Raw genomic sequence first — 18,824 nt, 5'->3', positions numbered from 1 at the left:
TCTCTAGAAATGAAGCAATCAAACCTTCTTCAGGCTCCAGATGGGAAGCTCCTTGGAGCTTGGGGACATCAACTGTCAGGGTTTTTTTTTTTTTTAAAAAGAAATTATAGCCAATTTCTTAGAAACTGAAGGGGACTGAATGAGATGCAACCGCATCTCATTGTAAACTCCGACCCACTGCTTCATCTCCAAGGGCACAGCCCTTATTCTTTCTTATTAGGATTTAAGTACACCAGTTGGCAAGATCCAGAAGTATTACGCTTTTACTGTTCTGGCTGAGAAATGCAAGGCAGCCTGAGAAAAAGACCAGAGCAGCTTGTCCTGAAACTTTCCAGTAAAACAAAAATGCACCCCAGCACCCAAAAGTGCCTACGCAGTTCTCGCTAGCCAGGAATCAAATCCCCGTAGCAAAGGTTGGCTGTGCTCAGTAGCCAACGCTCATTCTCTGCAAGGGAGAGACCTTCCAGATACACCAGCTAAGCGAGCCTGCTGCACTTTTAAAAATCAATTTCAAGGTGAACAGATGCAACATGCACTCGGGCAAGCCCATGGACAAGCGTGAAAATCGCTCCCAGCATTTGCTGAACTACACACAACTAGCAACTGTTGGGTCCTGCTCCAGCCCAGTCCGTTTGCATCTCTTCAGGCATCTGTTGGTGTCAGCAAACATGCCTCAACACCAAAGTGGCAGAGGTATTGTTTGAAGCTATCAGGTAGGGTGGGAATAACCTATCAGAGGATTTTCCTGCACCTGCTGAAGCTATCACAGATTACTTTTGTGCCAGGAAAAGGAGACTGAGGAAGCTGCAGTGTTATACAAACACTGAAAATTATTCTTGCCATCAAAGTAGCCATTAGACAACACCAGAAGGAGCCATTCCGATGCAAAATCCCAAACCAAAGTTATAATTTCCGTAATATAAGATCTTGGGCTCACCACACCCATCTGGACTCTTGCAGCCCAGTGCTATATAGGTGCCCCGCGCTCAGAAAACAGGTAGTGGTTAAAACAGGGCGGGCACCACCACCTCCTGTCCAAGCCGGTCTCCTCAGCCACAGAGGCAATTAAATGTCACAGCCTTTGCTTTGAAACCAGCTCATCCCCTTCTCCGACTCCTCTAGCCAGGGGCTCACCCACCACCTTCCTCCTCCCCATCTGACCGTCTGTCGATAACAGATGCATTCTTCAGATTTTCTGCCTACCACTGGCACATCGTGGTCCCGGCACCCTCGCTGGAGCCAGTGAAATCATGTATTTGGATTGAGATAATTGTGTGACAGTACGCAGAGCTAAAACAAACCTGCCTTCAAGGAGAAGCTGAGATGTCAGACTCTCCTGACTTGCTCTCCATCTCCCTCTAAGACTCAGCAGAAGGTTGTCTTTTCATAATATTTTCTAAAAATGGATTTTTAAAACTATTTTTCAATTTTGCTCTTTGAAAAAAATTCCCAAGATTAGAAGGTAATTCTGTTTTTTAAGAACAGAATTTTCTAGACTCCACATGATCCAAGCAAGCAGATGAGAAGCTGTCTTCCCAGCACCCTCCCAGGAAAGGACTAAAGATGAGCAAGCGTGTGTTCGGCAGCGTGCCTACCCTCCTCTGGGCTATTCTGACGCTTGCTTGCCCTCAGGACCGATTCAAAAACTCAGATTTCAGGTGTCTGCAGTGCCAGCGGCAGGAGGGTAAGTCAGATAAAGAGAAAGGCTCCCACCTTTCCCCAAGAGGACTTAGGGACGAGGTCAAGAGAGACTGTGTCAAAGGCAGCCCAGAGCCCCGCTGGCAGAACAAGGTTTATTTGTCTAGCAATGTTTTGTTACCACAGCAAAGCAAACTCCCCAAGTGTCAGAGCAGCAGCCCCAGGGAATCCGTGGCTCCCCAGATCCCGAGGCAACATCTCCTTATGAATGTGCTCATCGTTCCAGGGGCCGAGTATCTCGCAGCTTAAATACAGCCAACAAAACCTGATCGGTCATCCCTGAGAAGTCTCCTCTCTTCATTATAGAAGAAAGGAACTTTGCAATAAGGTGAGGACTTGAATTTTTTTTTTTAAATCCTCCCATAGTCCTACAAAACCTTAAGGCTGCTTCACAGCACCCTCGTGACCCAGCCTGTTAGTGGGGTGACTAGCTCGACTCCTGCAGGAATATAAATGAAAACAAGCCTGAGGGAATGGCATTTCTCACCTGGACGATTTCTCCATTGGAAGCAATTAAATCCGCGGGGATGGAGACTCTGAAGAAGCGTCCCACCACGGCAGAGCTGTCCGGTATGCCCACCACGGCTGGCACAGTCTCCCGGAGGTCCGAGAGCACGGAGTGCATGGAGGCCTCCAGCTGGTTTTCCCAGTCCCGAACCACTTCTGCCGGCTCGCTGGGCCAGTGGCAGTGAGCAGAGGCTGCCAGCAGCAGCACAGGGATCCAAGTCCTCCCCAGGAAAGGGGGCTGCAGTAGGCATCCAAGAGTCATTCTTCCTGGCGGCCTCAGCGACGGTGCTCCAGCTGGAAAGGGGACCACAGGGAATCTGCAGGCACTGCAGCGTAGGCAGGGGATCCGCCAGTCCTTCACAGCAGCCTCATCCTAGGAGCCTTGGGAACCTGGTTAAACAAAGGAAACCCAATCAACACACTAATTACGATATCCAAGCCAGCCAGCTAACACACACAGACCTCCTTGCAATGGACAGAGGGCTACCTGCCACGCTACCCTCTTCATTTCAGCTTTTTGATTTAACTGCAAGAGCGCCCACTACCATTAAAGAGAGCAAGAGCTTCTCAGATCCTCTTCTGATGTACAGCATCTCTAGAGAAACAAGATCCTCCTGCTTTTCCATGCACGCAACCATGTTTCTGCTGCTCTGGAGCCACAGCACCCTGAGATAGCCACAGGCAGGGAGACAGGGCAGATACAACCGAAGCTGAGGCTGTGCTCTGCACAGCGGTAATAGGTGACCTTTCAAGGCAAGCTGAAGTCAGGCTGGGGCATCAGTGGATTTAAATGCCAGCTACGCAGTATGAAGGTCCCAAGAAACCTTCGGTACTCCAAAACTGCCATCTTGACAGCTTGATGCACAACAGATGCTTCTGCTCCTCTGATCCATGAGCCTGGCTTCCAAGCCAGGTCTCCTCTCAGTTCCAGCTTTTGGTATTAGTGTGTTTAGACTTGACTGGGGGGCCATCAATACACACCCCAAAATCAGACTGGAGTAAGCTATGCCTACACTGTGTCCCACACTGCTACCCGCTGCCCAGCTCCCTCCTGCTTGCACAGCTCGCCCGTCCCCACACTCTGCCAAGAAACACCTCCAGCTCTCCCTCACTTTGTTGTTTTCTTCTTTCACTCGCTTCCTCCCCATCCCCACCCTCTCTGGTCCCCCGGATCACAGCTCTCCTTTCTTTCCTCTGTTCCTTTGGTGCATTATTTCCTTCGCTTCCCCAGCTGCTTCTCCCTCCAGACTGCGTTCAGCCATGGCACACAGGAGTCACAGACCTGTACACACCCCCATGTTCCTCTTCACAGCCTGTTTGCAAGAGAGCAAGTGGGTTCATGAAAGAGGACAGAGCCCTTTGAGGTTCCGGGGGAAGCCGTACTGCAGCTAGCACAGCCCTCTAACTAATCTGCAGTAACGAGCCGGGCAGTGGGTTATGCAGGACTGGAGGACAGACACACAGACCAAGCGGGTGTTGCTCAGTCCCCTGGGCGCACACAGGACTGGGCTTCCTCAGGCCAGGCACTTGCACATCTTGAACCAACTCCTTTTTTTCAGGCTGAGAAGCAGCTCCAAATTCCCAGAGCAAACCCAGCCCAACTTCTAACCACTGGCTCCCAGTCCTTGCTGCAGCCAGGCAAGCGCATATTGCCCACCACGGGCTTGCAGAAGCAGGCAGAGGGCCTGTCCACACAGGCAACCAAGCCCAAGGTTACCACAGCAGGCTCTAGGAATAATAGGAGAGATAAGATTTGGTTGCTCACCTAAAACCTGTGCTCTAGAGAAGCTGAGAGGCTGCGCGCAAGGACTAGCACATCATCACCCCTTGATGGGCCATTTCACAACCAACCACTCGTGCGGGGGCCGACATCTCCCATCCCATACCTGCTGGTAACGGGTCCGGCGAGCACAGTCACAGCTAGCAAAGGGGGCTGTGGGTAGTGGAAATCATGAGCTGAATACAATAACCTCTGGCTACAGCATCCACAAAGCAGACATCTGATCTGACCGCTGTCAGTCACAGAGAGCCTATCTCAAGTGAAACGCAAAAGAAACAGCGGAGGCAGAATAACATTGCTGGAAACCACAAGACAGATGGGAGGATGGTTGGTGTGAGATGCCAGTGCCAGAAAAAAGCCCATTCCCGCACTGCTATTGTCCTTACGACTGCCTGAACCTACTGGAACAGGGATACAGCAGATAAAACAACGGGGAAACCAAGTCCGGGCTCTTCCCAAAGGCAACTGAGCACATGGTGGTCTTCACCTGGAGTGAGATGCCTGAGCTGCTTCTCCAGAGATTATCATCACAAAAGATGAAGTGGCTGGGCAGGTAAGGACAAGTCACACTTCCTACAGGGTACATCTCTCCTACCAGCTCCTTGCATGGTCAGAGGATGAGTGACACACACCAATTGACTGTGGATGAACCCAGAGTCACCTCAGCAAGTAGACGTCTACCACAGCAGATGTCTGGTGGAGAATATCCAACAGGCTGTGAATAAGCTACAGAGATGGAGTAGCCTCCTTCTGCAAGAGGTCCCGAGGAGGCCACTGATCATCACAGCAGGAAACTGGGGAACTCTCATCCCTGCACACTGCCTTAAATAAGCAACTGGGGGACTCTCATCCCTGCACACTGCCTTAAATAAGCAAAGAGGAACCACCACCTTCAGCCTCCGTGGAGTCCAGGGTACGGACACTGCAGTGATGACACCTTGTCTGTGAGCTACTTCTCCTGAAGCCTGCTCGTTGGAAAGTCCTGCTGTGCAAGGAACTAGAAAGCAACCCGCACAGCAAGTACAGGCAGGATCAGAGACTCGCTGGGTGCTGGGGGAGGAATGTGGCAGCAGCACAACCCGGCAGCCCTGTGGCTGCTGCAGGACTGAGATGCTATCAGCATGGAAACATGGCTGCCTCTCACAGCTGCGCTGAGCCTCCACACCTGAGCAGAGGAGAAACGCCCCAGACAACCAGACAGACAGACATCCAGCATACAACTGCACGGAGCTGCAAAGGTGCCTGGAGAGGTTCAGCACCACATCTTCAGGGCAGCCCCTGCCCCTGGCCTGTCACGGCTGCAGTGGAGCTCGTGCACGAGTGTGGTGCAGCTTTGTGTTGCTCAGCCAAATGACATGATCTGGCCTAGGGCATTTCTGTTGGATGGAGAGGAGTATTTGGGCAGAAAGGAGCAGGTTCTTGATATCTGTGGCAAGCAGAAGAGGAAGATGAAGTCATCACCCATTTCAGAAACAATTATCAGAGCAGGCAACAAATACTGCCTGTATGATACGTGCCCCTCAGCCAAGCAACTCACGCACTGGCTGCAAAGATCTCATGTGACACTTGCAGGTTGCACAAATTCAGAATTTCATTTTAGGGGAACTACAGAAGAACAGTCTCTGCATATGGAAGCGGAGCACACAGGGAGTATAGGAGGAATTCAGTAGCTGATAACAAAAGGGAAAAAAAATACACAGAAGTGCCGAGAACAAACTTGCACCGCCAAAAAATCTCTTGACACAGCTCCACCTCAACAAACAACTGACAGAAGCTGAAATAGTGCCAGCCTCTCACACTGTGTGTGCTAAGAAGGAAAGGCAGGGTGGTGCAGCTCTACAGATAGCTGGAACAAGGCATTGCCCCACAGTACTGAGGTCCACGTGGACTATCTACACAGAAGTGCCGAGAACAAACTTGCACCGCCAAAAAATCTCTTGACACAGCTCCACCTCAACAAACAACTGACAGAAGCTGAAATAGTGCCAGCCTCTCACACTGTGTGTGCTAAGAAGGAAAGGCAGGGTGGTGCAGCTCTACAGATAGCTGGAACAAGGCATTGCCCCGCAGTACTGAGGTCCACGTGGACTATTGCTTCAAGGCAGAATGCTTTTTGTGATAGGAGGTCCTCTGCCTAAAAGGCAGTAGTCCTGCTCAGCAAGTCCGCCGACCACCAGCACTGCAGGTCTTGATGCAGCTGCAGAACAGAGCGAACGGTACCTGCAGCGAGGCTGGAACAAGCACTGGGGACCTGCGTGGCGCCTCTGTCAAGTTCAAGAGCCCACACCATTTCACACGGTACTATCATGGGCAAAACACAGACTGACTTGTTTGAGACATCATCCCAGTCGTATGCAGAAGTCAGTGTTTCAGGATCATCGTCGACAACCAGCGAGTGGCATGGAGCTGGAGCTCCCCAGAAGTAAAAATCTCAACACTTCACACAGTTTCACACAAGCTCAAAACAGGGCCAAAACTCAAACACAGATGGCATTCTGCAGTGGTCATCTGCTGATCTATGGGAAGCATCAGGCCGTAGGGCCACCTGACTTAGATGGCACTTTCAAGTTATGAGTGAAGGCTAGACCACCCCAGCTTCTCTACGTGGCACAGTGCTCCTTCCAGCAGGATCTGTACTGCCCAGTTTTGCAGAACAAACACAAAGGTTCAGGTTAGTCCTGAATTTCAGGCTGTTTCATTCCGTGTGATCTTCTGAAAGAAACGACTTTCTCTTTATCCTCCTGCTTCTGTGAGAGCTCTTTTGGTCTCAACTTTGAGCCTCCAGAGCATTGGATGAAACATCAAAGTCAGTATCAACATCTGCTTCAGTCCTAGTGCTCGGTGCACATGCCTGATCTCCAGTGCCAAACCCCCATCTCAGACACGGAACTGCTTGGTGAAGTTATGTTGATACGATGCTGCGCTTGATATGATGCTGACTTGCCAAGACAATGCTGGAGCTTGCTCCTTCTCCATGCAGCTACAAGGCCCGCCAACATGTTAAGGACATGCTCTACCTTCATTATTCAGGAACGCAGAATAGTGCGGACAGAAGATGGGACTGAAAGGAAGGACTGAGAGCAGGACAAAGTAGCTACTCCTAGCCACGCATCTTCCCAGAGACCTTTCCTTCTGCCCACCACAGAATCGGGAGCATCGGGCCAGGGAAAGCATCCTGGCAGCAGGGCCGTGGCTGCCCTAGAAATCCTTCTTCCTCTGTGGCTGATTACCACCACCACTTCAGGAAGAACCAGTGAAAGTGAAGTCTCCGTCCAGCTACATCTAATCCAATTGCTCAAGCGCACAATCACATCACTGGGCTGCGGTCATTAATCACTGCCAGCATAGTAATGCCACTGAGCCGAGCATGCAGAAAGCTCAGGTAACTGTCGTGCAATTCTCTACTCCAGATAAAAAGGTATTTAGGAGAGTGAGGAGGAATCCCACTTACCTGATTGCTTATTTAACAATATCCTCATTAAAGGAAGCATTAAACAAGTGGCCTTTCTCTAAGGAAGCAAACTCAGACTTGGCTAAAAAGGGCCAGTGCAACCTTCCAGAACAGAGCTATTGTCTCTGCAAAGATCTCTTGTGCATGTTTCCACAGGAGGATCGCTGGGCAAGCCCCGTCAGCTACTGCGCGTCTGTGTGTCAAGGTAGCGAGCAGGAAGAATGATGAAATCCAGCGTCACCGGCCAGGCACACAAAGATGGCACTCTGCCGTACATGCTCCCCAGTCCAAAACACGACAGCAGGCACCAACGGTGCCAGCCTGGCGGCGCGGTCCAGGCAGAGGCGGCTGGTGCTCCGAGCACGTCTGCGCCGGGCTAAAGGAGTCTGGGGAGGGGAGCAGGAGGGAGAAACAGCTCGGAGGCAGCATGTCTGGGCAGAGCAGCCCATCACCACATTTATGAACTAATGGATACAGTCTCCTCAAGACTAAGCATGCCAGTTTATGAACTAACAGCTACAGTCTCCTCAAGACTAAGAGCATGCCAGTCTGCAAGCTTGACACATTATATGCACAAAGAACACTCTGGAGCGTGAAATTTAGGAAACAGTAAGAGTTTCCGCACTTGCTCAGCTCCGGACATACCCTGAAACAAAGACAGCAGCCCCTCCAACAGCCTATGTTATAAGCTACAGGAACATGCTGCAAATGACTGAGTCATTTCCAACCCCAATGGCTTCAGCCACATACGTTCGCAGAAGATGACCCAGGCTCCAGACACTGCTGTGTCGGGGACGAGTTATGGAAAGAGAAGTACAGGAGGGCAACTGCACAGAGACGCATTCGTCACACACAGACTAACTGGCACGCAGCTGCTGCAAGAGAACAGGCAAGGCGGAGGAAGGAAGATTCACCACTAGCCGTAGCTCCCCGCTCAGCTGTGCTCAGAGCGACAGCATCCTGTCCCGCACGGCGCTAACCAGGCATCTGCAGGGATGGCGGAGACTGGATGTCTAAAAGACAAGTTCATTCACAAGATTCTGGCTTAACGCTGCAATCACAGCTGCCTGCCTATAGCCATGCGTACATCAAAACCAAAGCAGCAGGCAGCTCGGCATCAGAGATGGGACTGCAAGAGAAAGCTGCCTTAGCGGAGAGCCCCAGATCAGCACTCCTGAAGCCCCTTCCACCCTCTGCCCCCCCCAGCCAGCTGACAAGCTTGCCATCATTAGCTGGCCACCCCAGATGCCATCAGCCCAGGAGGTACAGACCAGGCTGTACTTGATTCTTCGCCCTAAAATTGCATTTCAACATGCTCTTCCGCAGCTATGCCCACCCTGTATTGTCAGCAAGTTAAATGCCCAACGGAACTGACACCTAGCTCAAAGGACACACACATGAAAAAGACACATTTTTCAGTCTCGTCCCTTCTTCTATTTCTGCATTGCTCGTCTCCAGCACATCTGGTGTCAGTAACAGGAAACCCTGACACTGAAAAACAATCTAAGGGAAAAAAAAACCAAACCAAACAAACCCAAAACAGCAGTGCTAAAAATGTGTGCCGGGCAGGGAAACAAGCAGCAGCCTCCTGCTGACGGGGAACATGGCTGCAAACTGTTACTGACTTGTTGCTTCAAGTCACACATGCCACAAGCAGCTTCATGAAGCTTGTACGGGAAGTGGTCACGGTAATCAACACCTCACAGCGGTTTTTATTCTGCTAGAGTAAGCACCAAGATATTTAACTTTCCTGTAGCTAAGAAGCAGCTTTCTACTATCTTCCATTACCTTTTATTTGAAAAATACAGTTTCGTGCCACCAAGAAGGGATGAAGCCTTCCCACAGCCCTCTCATTTGCATCTCATGTCTCTCCTTGGCCGACAAAACCTGTCCCCGGTTCTCCTGCAGTCTGGGACCAGAGACACCGACCGATGCCTCTGCTCTGACTGACAGACAGCGGAGTGCTGAGCGAGCAGCTAGGGGAAGCTGGACCGCTCAAGACACCGCACAGGTTTTGTGTTCATTAGGACGTGTGATCTCCGGCACTTCCTGCAGAGGGAATACACAGGCAGCTCTGAGAGAGAGAAAAGACGCAAAAAGTAGAATTTCCCCTTTTATCCCTGTATTGCATCTGCCTGTCCAGAAGCTGGGCCACTAGACTGCCCTTCCCAGCTGGGGACCCTGCTCCCGGGAAGACTTCTTGCCCTGGAGAAGGTAAGCACGGAGGACATGCTCCCAGGTAGCCCTCCCTCCAGCAAGAGCTGTGGCAGGGAGGAAGCAGCCCCCCAGATCCCCCAGTCAGGGGCACTCCTGCAGAGGTATGTGCAAGGGGCACCGCAGAGCAGCAGTAGAAACACAAAGGACACCAGAGCCCTTCTGCCAGCTGGACACGGAGCGTGTTTTTCTTTCCCTGCAGAGTACATTTCCCCTGCAAGGTGCAGCGACAAGACTTGTGGAGGCAAGCACCTTCCCCAGCCTCCTGCAGCCCTGGAGAGGCAGGAGGGGATGAGCGTGGTACCCACAAGCGCCTCTCAACTACGCACTTGCACGCTGACCCGACACATTTGCTGGAAGACCATATGGATGTCCCCCGGCTTGTCAATCCTGCTCGAGTAGCCCCTTGCAGCCCATGTGTGCTACTTGTCCTATGCTTGAGCCATGCCTCGAACGGCTGCAGCGCCTGAACTGCAGCAGTGACTGGCAGCCACATTGCAGTTGTGACTGGCAGCCACAGATTTTGGCTGGGCGAGACTTCTGACTCTCTGATGAAAGTTTCTGCAACCACAATCAATCCCTTCCTCCCACTTTGTTATTCCCAGACAGCCAACTCAGATCGTATCTTCAACTGCATTCAGTTGAAAGGAAACTCAGATATTATCTTCCCAAGTATTTAGAAGGCCTCAGAGATCATTTTTCCCCCTGTAATTACAAACATCGCAGTCAGGTAGAACTGCCATTTTCCTGGCTGCTGGCAGCAAGCAAATTAGGATATAAACACCCATCAAGAAGCAGAGGACTCCAAATAATCACTGAGGACAGCTTCACCAGTGTCGCCCCACACGTTAAACACCACTCGCACCCTCCAGCCGAGCCCAGTCTTGAGGGAGGGCTGGCAGAGAAGGGCAACGGGGATCATCAACGGTAGAAAATGGATCCTGCCTGGAGGAAGCTGGAGGAGAACAAAGTGGGATGCACTGGGGCATGAAGGCGATGGGGAACAAGAGCCCACGCTCTCCTCTAACAAAAGGACCAGAAGCCAAGCTAACCTGAACCAGGCTCAAACCCAAACAAAATGAGAGTTTCCCCCAGGACCCAATAAGGTTGTGAACATGAATGTTTAAAAAAAAAAAAAGGGTGGGATGGGACAATTTTATAGAGGCAGAGTTACCAAGGCAGCGTTTCTGGCTCAAGCAGCACTTCGTGACAGATAGCAGGATCCCGGGACGGCATTCAGGGAAACGATGACTCGCATTCCTCTCCAACTTGTTCAATAACATTCTCCCGACTGTTATTGGAAAGGGCATATAGGCTAAATATACAGCTGTAGCAGGGCAGAGCAAGGGTCTGTCTGCCTAAGGGCATGCAGTTTAACCTGGCTTTGGCTTCACTTGGGTTTCCAGTGCGCAGCCAGCCAGAGCAAGCCCCTCAAAACTCTACTTGTAACTCCTGGTTTTGTCTGGAAACAGAGCGAGAGAGTGTAAAAATCCTAATATTTAATTCTATGTTTAAGGGAATGTAAGCTAAAGCTAGTACTAAAATCCACAGGAAATGAAACTACAAAAGGTTAAAACAAAAAAAACAACCAACCAAAAAAGATGGGGCTAAGAGCTCCTTCCATACAAATGCTATAAAAATGCATATTTAAGACAAACACAACAGGCATGTGTATATATATAAATGCATATGAACACTTTATCAGCTTCCAAGATTTAGTAAAAACCAGAACTCAAGGCACCAAGATAAAATAGGTATTTTTGACTCTAGATTTCTCTTTTGTCAGGAAAGATGCATATCTTGCTGAATTTGCTTGAAGTTAATACTGAAGTCAAGACAGTGGCATTACAGAAAAGCTTTTTAGCAGAAGCCATCCTGCGAGAGAGCCCAGGACAGAGGAAACTCGGGCTGGCAGAAGCGCCTGGATAGGCAGCCGACAGAGACGAGACCAAAGCACCACTCTGAAAAATTAGAGCAATTTTAATTTGGACCACAAAAGAGTTCTCTCACTGGTTAGCATACACAAGGCAGCAGACCAGTCCCCATGACACCGCGCTCGGATTTGAGGGGCACTAATTGCTAGAAACATTGGAAGTAAAAGATGTAGGACTCTCGAGAAATTCCCCGGCCCTCCATGGGCTCACTGTGCCATAGCAGCTTGTGTTCACTGAAGTCTGATTCTGGACTCTCTAGAAATTATTTACATGGGGATCCAATTGGTTTACACGTGAATTTGCAGGGACAAAGCTGAATTTTATACAGTTTTAAAACTAACGTGGATTTCTGTACCAAAATACAAGTCCTCAAGTATACCAAGATCAGCCCAGACTGCCTCTGCCTTCCCCAAGGATACTAAGAGCCCAGACTGTGTCTCAGCTACTCCCATTTGTGAAAGGCACAAATGATGATTTCTAAAAAAGCAAAATAAGCTTTGTCTAACAAAGGCAGTCTAACACAGTATCTAGATGACCCCTCAGCAGCTCTAGCCAGAAAGCACAGCTGAGGTACCCGACGACAAGAAGAGAAAGCACAAACCAGCAGGAAGCAAGATACAAGATGTCACTTTTTAAATGGAAGGACTATGAGGCATCAGAGCCTGATCTTGTATTCCTCAGCAGGCGGGTGGTTCCCTAGCTAGCACTGAAGGACATGTGCAAGAGCAGCCGGTGTGACAGTCACCACTGTGTGTCCTGTCCCCTGGTATCACTCACCATCCACCAGCTGTTTCAAGTCTAATTCACACCAGCTAACGACCTTTGATAGAAGTCACCCAGCTGGAAAGCAGGTTTCTATCGAAGGTGCTGCTTCAGAAATGGGTTTAAACCAAGGCACCGTCACCAACAGGTGACCTCAGTCTTTCCTCCACTCCGTGCTCCTAAGGGACAAAATCCACAAGCCTCCAGCAGCACCTGAAATCTCAGCCGAAGCCTGAAAAATACTTCCTCCCTAAGCTGTCCTGTTGTACCTCGAAGGAGATGTTCTCTTCAGATGTAGTCATGAGCAGCGAAACCAATGAGGCTAAAGAGATTTGCATCTCTTGCTTGATTTCTTAATTGAATTAGAGGCTGAACAAAACCCCCTGAGGCTTCAGAGAATCCACACGGAAGAGAAACAACGAATATCCTAATCAGAGAGGAAGCTTCCACTGGACATTTTGTCTTATTAAGTACTAAAGAGTCCACACAAAAAGAGAAAGACCCTGAGGGATAAACTCCCATGTCTAGCAAGGCAGGAAATCTCGCTCAAGTTTCCACCACAGTTTGGCTTTCGGAGCACATTACACATTGCACGAGTTGCACAGAGGAGAGAGGTGAGCTTTGGTGTGTCCTTTTAGCCAAAACTCTCCCACCTACCTTGCTGCCTATTTGTTTAAAAATAAAAAAGGTATAAGCTCTTTCTGTCAAATTAGCAAGCAGAAGCTATTAGAGAGGTGAAGGACAGACTGATGGGCAGGGCAGTCCTGCAAAGCCCCTTCTTAGGAAACCTGATCATACTTCCAAATCCTGTTCTGAAGGAAACCCTTCTGAGGCTCCAGCTCTGGTGGTACACCTGAGCCTGGCCAGAGGGCTTGCAGCCGGACCTATGTTTTGGCCATGCAATGATAGAATACTTTTTTCATCACCAGAACAGCCCTGTGCACCAAGAACAGCATTCGGGCTTCCCTAGGACATGCCAACACCGCAGCGACCAGGCAAGCGTGAGCTTTGCTAATGGTACTGAAGCAGGCAGCGAAGCGCTGGAGCACCCGAGAGTGGGCAGCTTGGGCAGGTGTTCCTCTAGTGTGAGGATCAAACAGCCCAAGGGTTGCAGGAACCAAATCTGGAAAAAAAAAAAAAAAAGAAAATCTTGATGAGATTTCATATTCAAGAGTTGCCTCAAACTGCTGTTTGGCTGGACTGCTTTATGGAAAGGCAGCCGCATTCCAAGGGTTTATAATCACCTTCTGGGTATTCCACAAAATTCCTCAGATAATGAAGTATTTCAAGAAGGTCCTTGAAAGTGTTTAAGTACCGTAATTTTCTATAGGCTGATGTCACAGCACCAGGGCTTCAGCACTAAGCACAGGACTGGAAAGCAAGGCTTAGGATCTCTCCCCTGCCTGCCAGGGACCTGACTGCCAGGCACAAGGTCTGCTGCTGCCACCAAAGAGATGTAAAGCACAAACAACTGATATTAAGCGGACACACAAAACAAGGCAAGCAACACCAACAAAAAGCCACTTTCAGCACTTCAGTTACATATGCAGCATCGTTTATATTCTTTGTGGCAGCGTAACTAAGGGCAGGCACATTCTGTTTAGAAACATCTGACCATTCCATCAGCTTTACCACCCCACCCTACAACTCCAAGCCAAGACATTAAGATTCAACTTTATGGAGCTGCTCAGCCCTGATTTATTACTCAGCTAGCAAGACTGCCATAGCTCTTCATTTAAATATATTTACCAGCCAGTGATTTATGCAGAGCAGCCAGGGCATCAGCCGTGGACCTGCAACTTTCGATGTTTCTCATGAAAACTATTCTAAACGCTTCTTGGCAGAATGAGGTATAAGTGTTCCAACTTTAACCATCAAGCATAAAATGGGAGAGCTGCAAAATGAAGCAGCATTGCTCCCATGCCACAGAGAAAGCTTCTGGAGGAGGAATTAACTCCCTGAAGATGAGCAGCTTCCAGCTGGGCAGCGCATTCCCTTAAACCTGCAGAAATTCAGGAGTAATCAAAAACCACCAAACTGATAACCTCTTCCTGCAGGTGCACATTTTTATAGGTGCCTTCTCCTCTTGCTAGAGACCAGGGAGCAAAGGGCTGGACTGCTTCAGTAAAACCGTCTGCTTTCACAATAACCTCTGGCCCGAGCTGGCCAGCCTTTCGTTCACATAATAAGTCTGAAAACAACAGATCACCAACAGCACAAGCTTACCAAGGCAGAAGGACAGTGCGTGGCTTCGCAGGTCCATCTGCTTCCTAACCGCTCTGGTGCAAGAAGATTGATTTAAATGAAAAAGCAAAGATGAGCACATTAAAAGACAAGACGCTATGAGAGTCTGCATCACATTCCTGCAGCATTAATTTCACTGCATTATCTTTCAGCTAAATTATCTTGTTTACCTGCACTACATAATTAAAAAATAACTCTCATCTGGATTTAACCATGGCTTTCATGGCTTCAGCCAGGAGTGAGGAAGGCTGGAGCTGCTCATCGCAGGTCCACCAAGACAGAGATAGCTCCAGCTTTTCTCCCCACCCTGCTCTGGTATTGAGAAATCAAGAGACAAGCTGAATTATTTCAACGCAAGACCATTCAGACTACTTCACTTCATTCAGGATCTGGCCAAAGAGGGCTTACCTTTAGAGAATCAACCCTGATGTGCACAAAGCCAGCACGATCTACTAAATATCTTGCAGGGTAACATGGCGTTCTCTGCAAGCAGCGAAGCACTGTACCTGCACATCAAAGACGTTTCAAGGGTTGCTCCAAGCAACCCCCCTGCAGCAATTCCAACACAAGCACATCCGGCCATTGCCGGTGCCCAAATTCCACAAACAAGAAAGTCCGAAGTCCAAGGGACTGAAAAATATTGCTTTCCAGAAAGCATGGGTTTAAATCCATTTCTGACAAGTTTCAGCTTAAATTAAATGGAAGTCTTCATATGGCAGCAAAGACACTTAACATGAGTTTCTGTAGACTCCTGACTTTTCCTGCTGGCAGGGAGAGCCCAGCAGATAACTGAAAAAAAAAAGGTTCAAATTGACCTGCTCAGCCACCAGACACGTTATTTAAAACTGAGACCTGGGTAAAGGCAGAGTACGTGCAGGAAAAAGGGAAGGCAGAGAGACAGCAAGGACAAGACAAGGAAAACTGATGTTATTCTTCCATAAGCAGCCACAGAGCCCACACATAGTGTAACACATTTGCACCAGTTAACTAGCTAGCACAGCATCTGGTATCAGACCTCAAGAAATAGTCCTGAGGTTTTGCCACAGCAGAAAAATTCAGACTTCTCCCTTCCTCACAAGAAATCTATCTTGTATAGGTCAGAGAGGCTGGAAACAAGACCTCCATGTTTTTGAGGGGGAAAAAAACCCAAGTTACAGTGTATTTCAAATAGTGTGAGCACAGGCTGCACCCCTCTATTTTGACTTGCCGTTGCAGTTTTTACACAGAGAACAAAAGACTGCAGCCTGCCTTCCCAGCGCGCTGACACTGTGTCCCAGCTTCCAAGGTGACAGTCCGGACAACTGTAAAGGGACAGCAGCATGGACTCAGAGCTGCACAAAGACATGGAAGATGGCAACAGCTGTGTCCTCCTGACTCAAGTGGGCAGATTAAAACATGAATTTAAGTTGTAAAGAGGAAAAAACTGGAATAAGATGATGGGACAGATCCTGTACTGACTTCCTTCCCAGTGCAAAGTAACAAGGCAAAGCATGTGATGACTACCTACTCCCTCTGCAAGAATCCCAAGAATGGGGGCAAAGTCATCACAGCTCCAGTGTATGCCCCAGGAAAACAGACTCGGACACCATTCTGAAGCAACAAGGAAAATTAAACCAGCACTCAGCTGAGTTTTGTACCAGTTTGAGCCTCTCCAAGCCAAGCACCATCTCTTCTTGCTCCCCACATACACTTTGGACACCCAAAAACCACTCTCCCCTTCATGCCTGCATATCTTAGTCAAGTTAGGCATACTCAGACTTTGTAATCCTTTCCACAGAGCAGTGCCTCTACACTCATAATTTTCATTAGTTCGAGCTCTACTCCCATAGAGCCATCTTCTCTGCCTTGAGGCACCCAGAACAGAGCCCAGCCCTAGGCACAGTCTATGCTGACCCTGGGAGCAAAACAAGGACAACCCCACTTCCCAGCCTAGCAACCACCCACAACAGTCCCAAGTGTTCCTGAGAGCATGTAACAGCAGACAAATACATTTGTCCTTAATCACTCCAAGCTTTTCTTCTGAATCCACCCCCCCCAAAGTCACTCTTGCTTTGATTTCTGCTCAGCACTTGCCTGATCTTCATTAGTAATGCGATGCCCAAATCCCAGTAATTAAAGAGGGCATCCCGTTACTAGCACCCACTGGACTCTCCTCGGTGCTCACGCAGGCATATGCCTATGGCTGTTCTTATATCTCAGTAAATCCGAAATGCTTCCCAGAAAAACCTGATGGCTCATCGCTATCAAACAGCATAGGAGAACATAAACAGTTTAGCGAGAGCATAAGGGCTGTACGACAAGAGATGCTCGAGCGCCACAGTCTTGGAGTTGCAGAGAGGCCCTTAAGCTCTGAAGGTGTGTTCAGCTTGCCTTCGCTTTACAGCGCTGCCGCAGATGCGGGGAAACAATTAAACTGCTTATCACAGTATGGCCCATTCAGCCTCCAGAGCGGGGGAGCAATTCCAATCCCCAGGTGGCAAGCGCTGCAATTAGGTACCCAATTACGTGCACCAAAGCTTCGCTTATGTTATTTTACTTCAACGGTTATGTAGTATTTCCTTGGCTTGCTGTCATTAAAAGATTGTAGGTTCAGGGACGACGGGTCAGTCCCGCAGGACCTAGTGGCACATTGCACGGCATCTGGAGGATGCAGAACGGTCCAGGTGTGGGCGGGTGACTTACACAAGTCATTCAGCAGAGCCAGTTACAAAAGCCTGGTCACAACCACCGTTTCCTCACCTGGAGGGGGCTAGGCTTAAAGTTTAAAAATAAAAAACCGGTTACACTGCAGCCAGGATCAGCCTCCAGCTCCACAACAGCCCACCTCTGAAGAGCAACTCCGGATTGGTGCTTGAGCCTCTCCTGGGCTTAATAACACGTTGTAGGAGAAAAATGTGGCTTTAGCAGCTCGGGCCATCCCTTATAGAGCAGAGACGCTATGCCAAAAATAACCTGGCTTATTAGTTACAGTCACCAAGCACTCACTTAGCAGGTCTCTGATCAGGGACCACAATGTGTCTGCACCACAGCATCACCACTGTCACTGGCTGTGCGCTGGACAGGCGAGGATGCCCTCCCCTACATCACAAAGGTGCTTCACATAAAGCAGTTAGCGGTTTTTAAAGCAGTAGATAGCCAGGACTCAATCGCCAGCCTCCCCAAAGGAAGCATTTTCTTCCAGCTCAGACAAGGTCTCTACTGCAGCTTTGCTGCGCCTTCAGCCTTTGCTGGACAGGCTGAACCCCTCAGGCAGAGTTTTGTACCTGGCACTTCCCAGAGTCATTATGACAACAGCTACAACAGCTGGTCAGCAGCTGTAGGGAGACGGGTGATATAATGATCAAGAATGATGCAGTTTTGGGGACTTCTCATATATAATCATAAGTTCAGTGTTGTTCTCCAAAGGTCTCCGCTACCCTATTGCGGCAAAGTCCGGAGCAAACAAAACCAGGTTACAGAACTGAAGCACCTTCCACAAAAAACAGGGGGGAAAAAAGCTTTCAATGATAACAGCGGTGCCTCCCACCACAGGGCAGCAGCAGAAGACAGACTGCCTCTCATTTATTCCTCAAGACCTTATGCCAGCCGGGAACTTTGCTCATTGCTGTAGGCTGAGCCTAACCACCCCCCCCACAACAACACATGATGTTGCTCTAGGTAACACAAACAATACTTAAACCTCAAGGCTGCAAATAATAAAAAGGTTAGAATACCTGAGAATTCAGGCTCTCCGTGAGCTGATCACAGCAAGCACAATTCACTTCTACTCTCCTCCCCTGTTCAGCTTTTTGTTGTCGCTGCCTTTGAGGCAGGCAAGCCCTTCTTCACCCACCCATGGCTGTCAGCAAGCAGCCCAGGAGAGACAGGATCCTGCTCCCAGTGCAGGGGATGGCCGGTGGCAGCACCTCCCTCCCACCCCCAGCAAAGATTCAGCCCCTCCGGCCCCGGGCTGGAGGAGGTCCTGTACCGACAGGATCTTTGAAAACCTTAACTTGGCAGATCAAGTCTACAAAGCACTGGTGAACTGGGAGCCTTTCAGACGCCTGTAACCTGATAAGATACACAAGATACGGGGCATTTTTGCTGGGAGAGGAGATGGCACATCCTTTGCAACCAGACCCGGCGCTGCCAACCTTCCAGCCATTGTGCCAGACCAAGTACCTCTCAATGCAAGCAGTTAGGTTCTGTCTAGTTTTTTAAATACTGACAACTTAAAGCTTTTTTTATCCTTTAA

At 49.3% G+C, this 18,824-nt stretch overlaps 1 protein-coding gene across 1 annotated transcript in view; it reads right to left on the bottom strand.

The window, feature by feature from the left end:
* Positions 1-18,824, bottom strand: part of DAG1 (dystroglycan 1 (dystrophin-associated glycoprotein 1)) — a gene marked incomplete at its 3' end in the record, with an annotated part of 51,697 nt that overhangs the window by 13,777 nt on the left and 19,096 nt on the right. The window contains exon 2 of the mRNA XM_009319033.1: positions 2,186-2,595. Coding sequence (XP_009317308.1) covers positions 2,186-2,467 — 282 coding nt within the window. The remainder of the gene's footprint in view (positions 1-2,185; positions 2,596-18,824) is intronic.

Source organism: Pygoscelis adeliae, unplaced genomic scaffold (genome assembly GCF_000699105.1).
Source record: "Pygoscelis adeliae isolate BGI_AS28 unplaced genomic scaffold, ASM69910v1 Scaffold1072, whole genome shotgun sequence".
In the NCBI taxonomy this organism is placed as follows: Eukaryota; Metazoa; Chordata; class Aves; order Sphenisciformes; family Spheniscidae; genus Pygoscelis; species Pygoscelis adeliae.
Note: the sequence above shows the minus strand (reverse complement) of the source record. Positions and strands in the feature narration are given on the sequence as shown.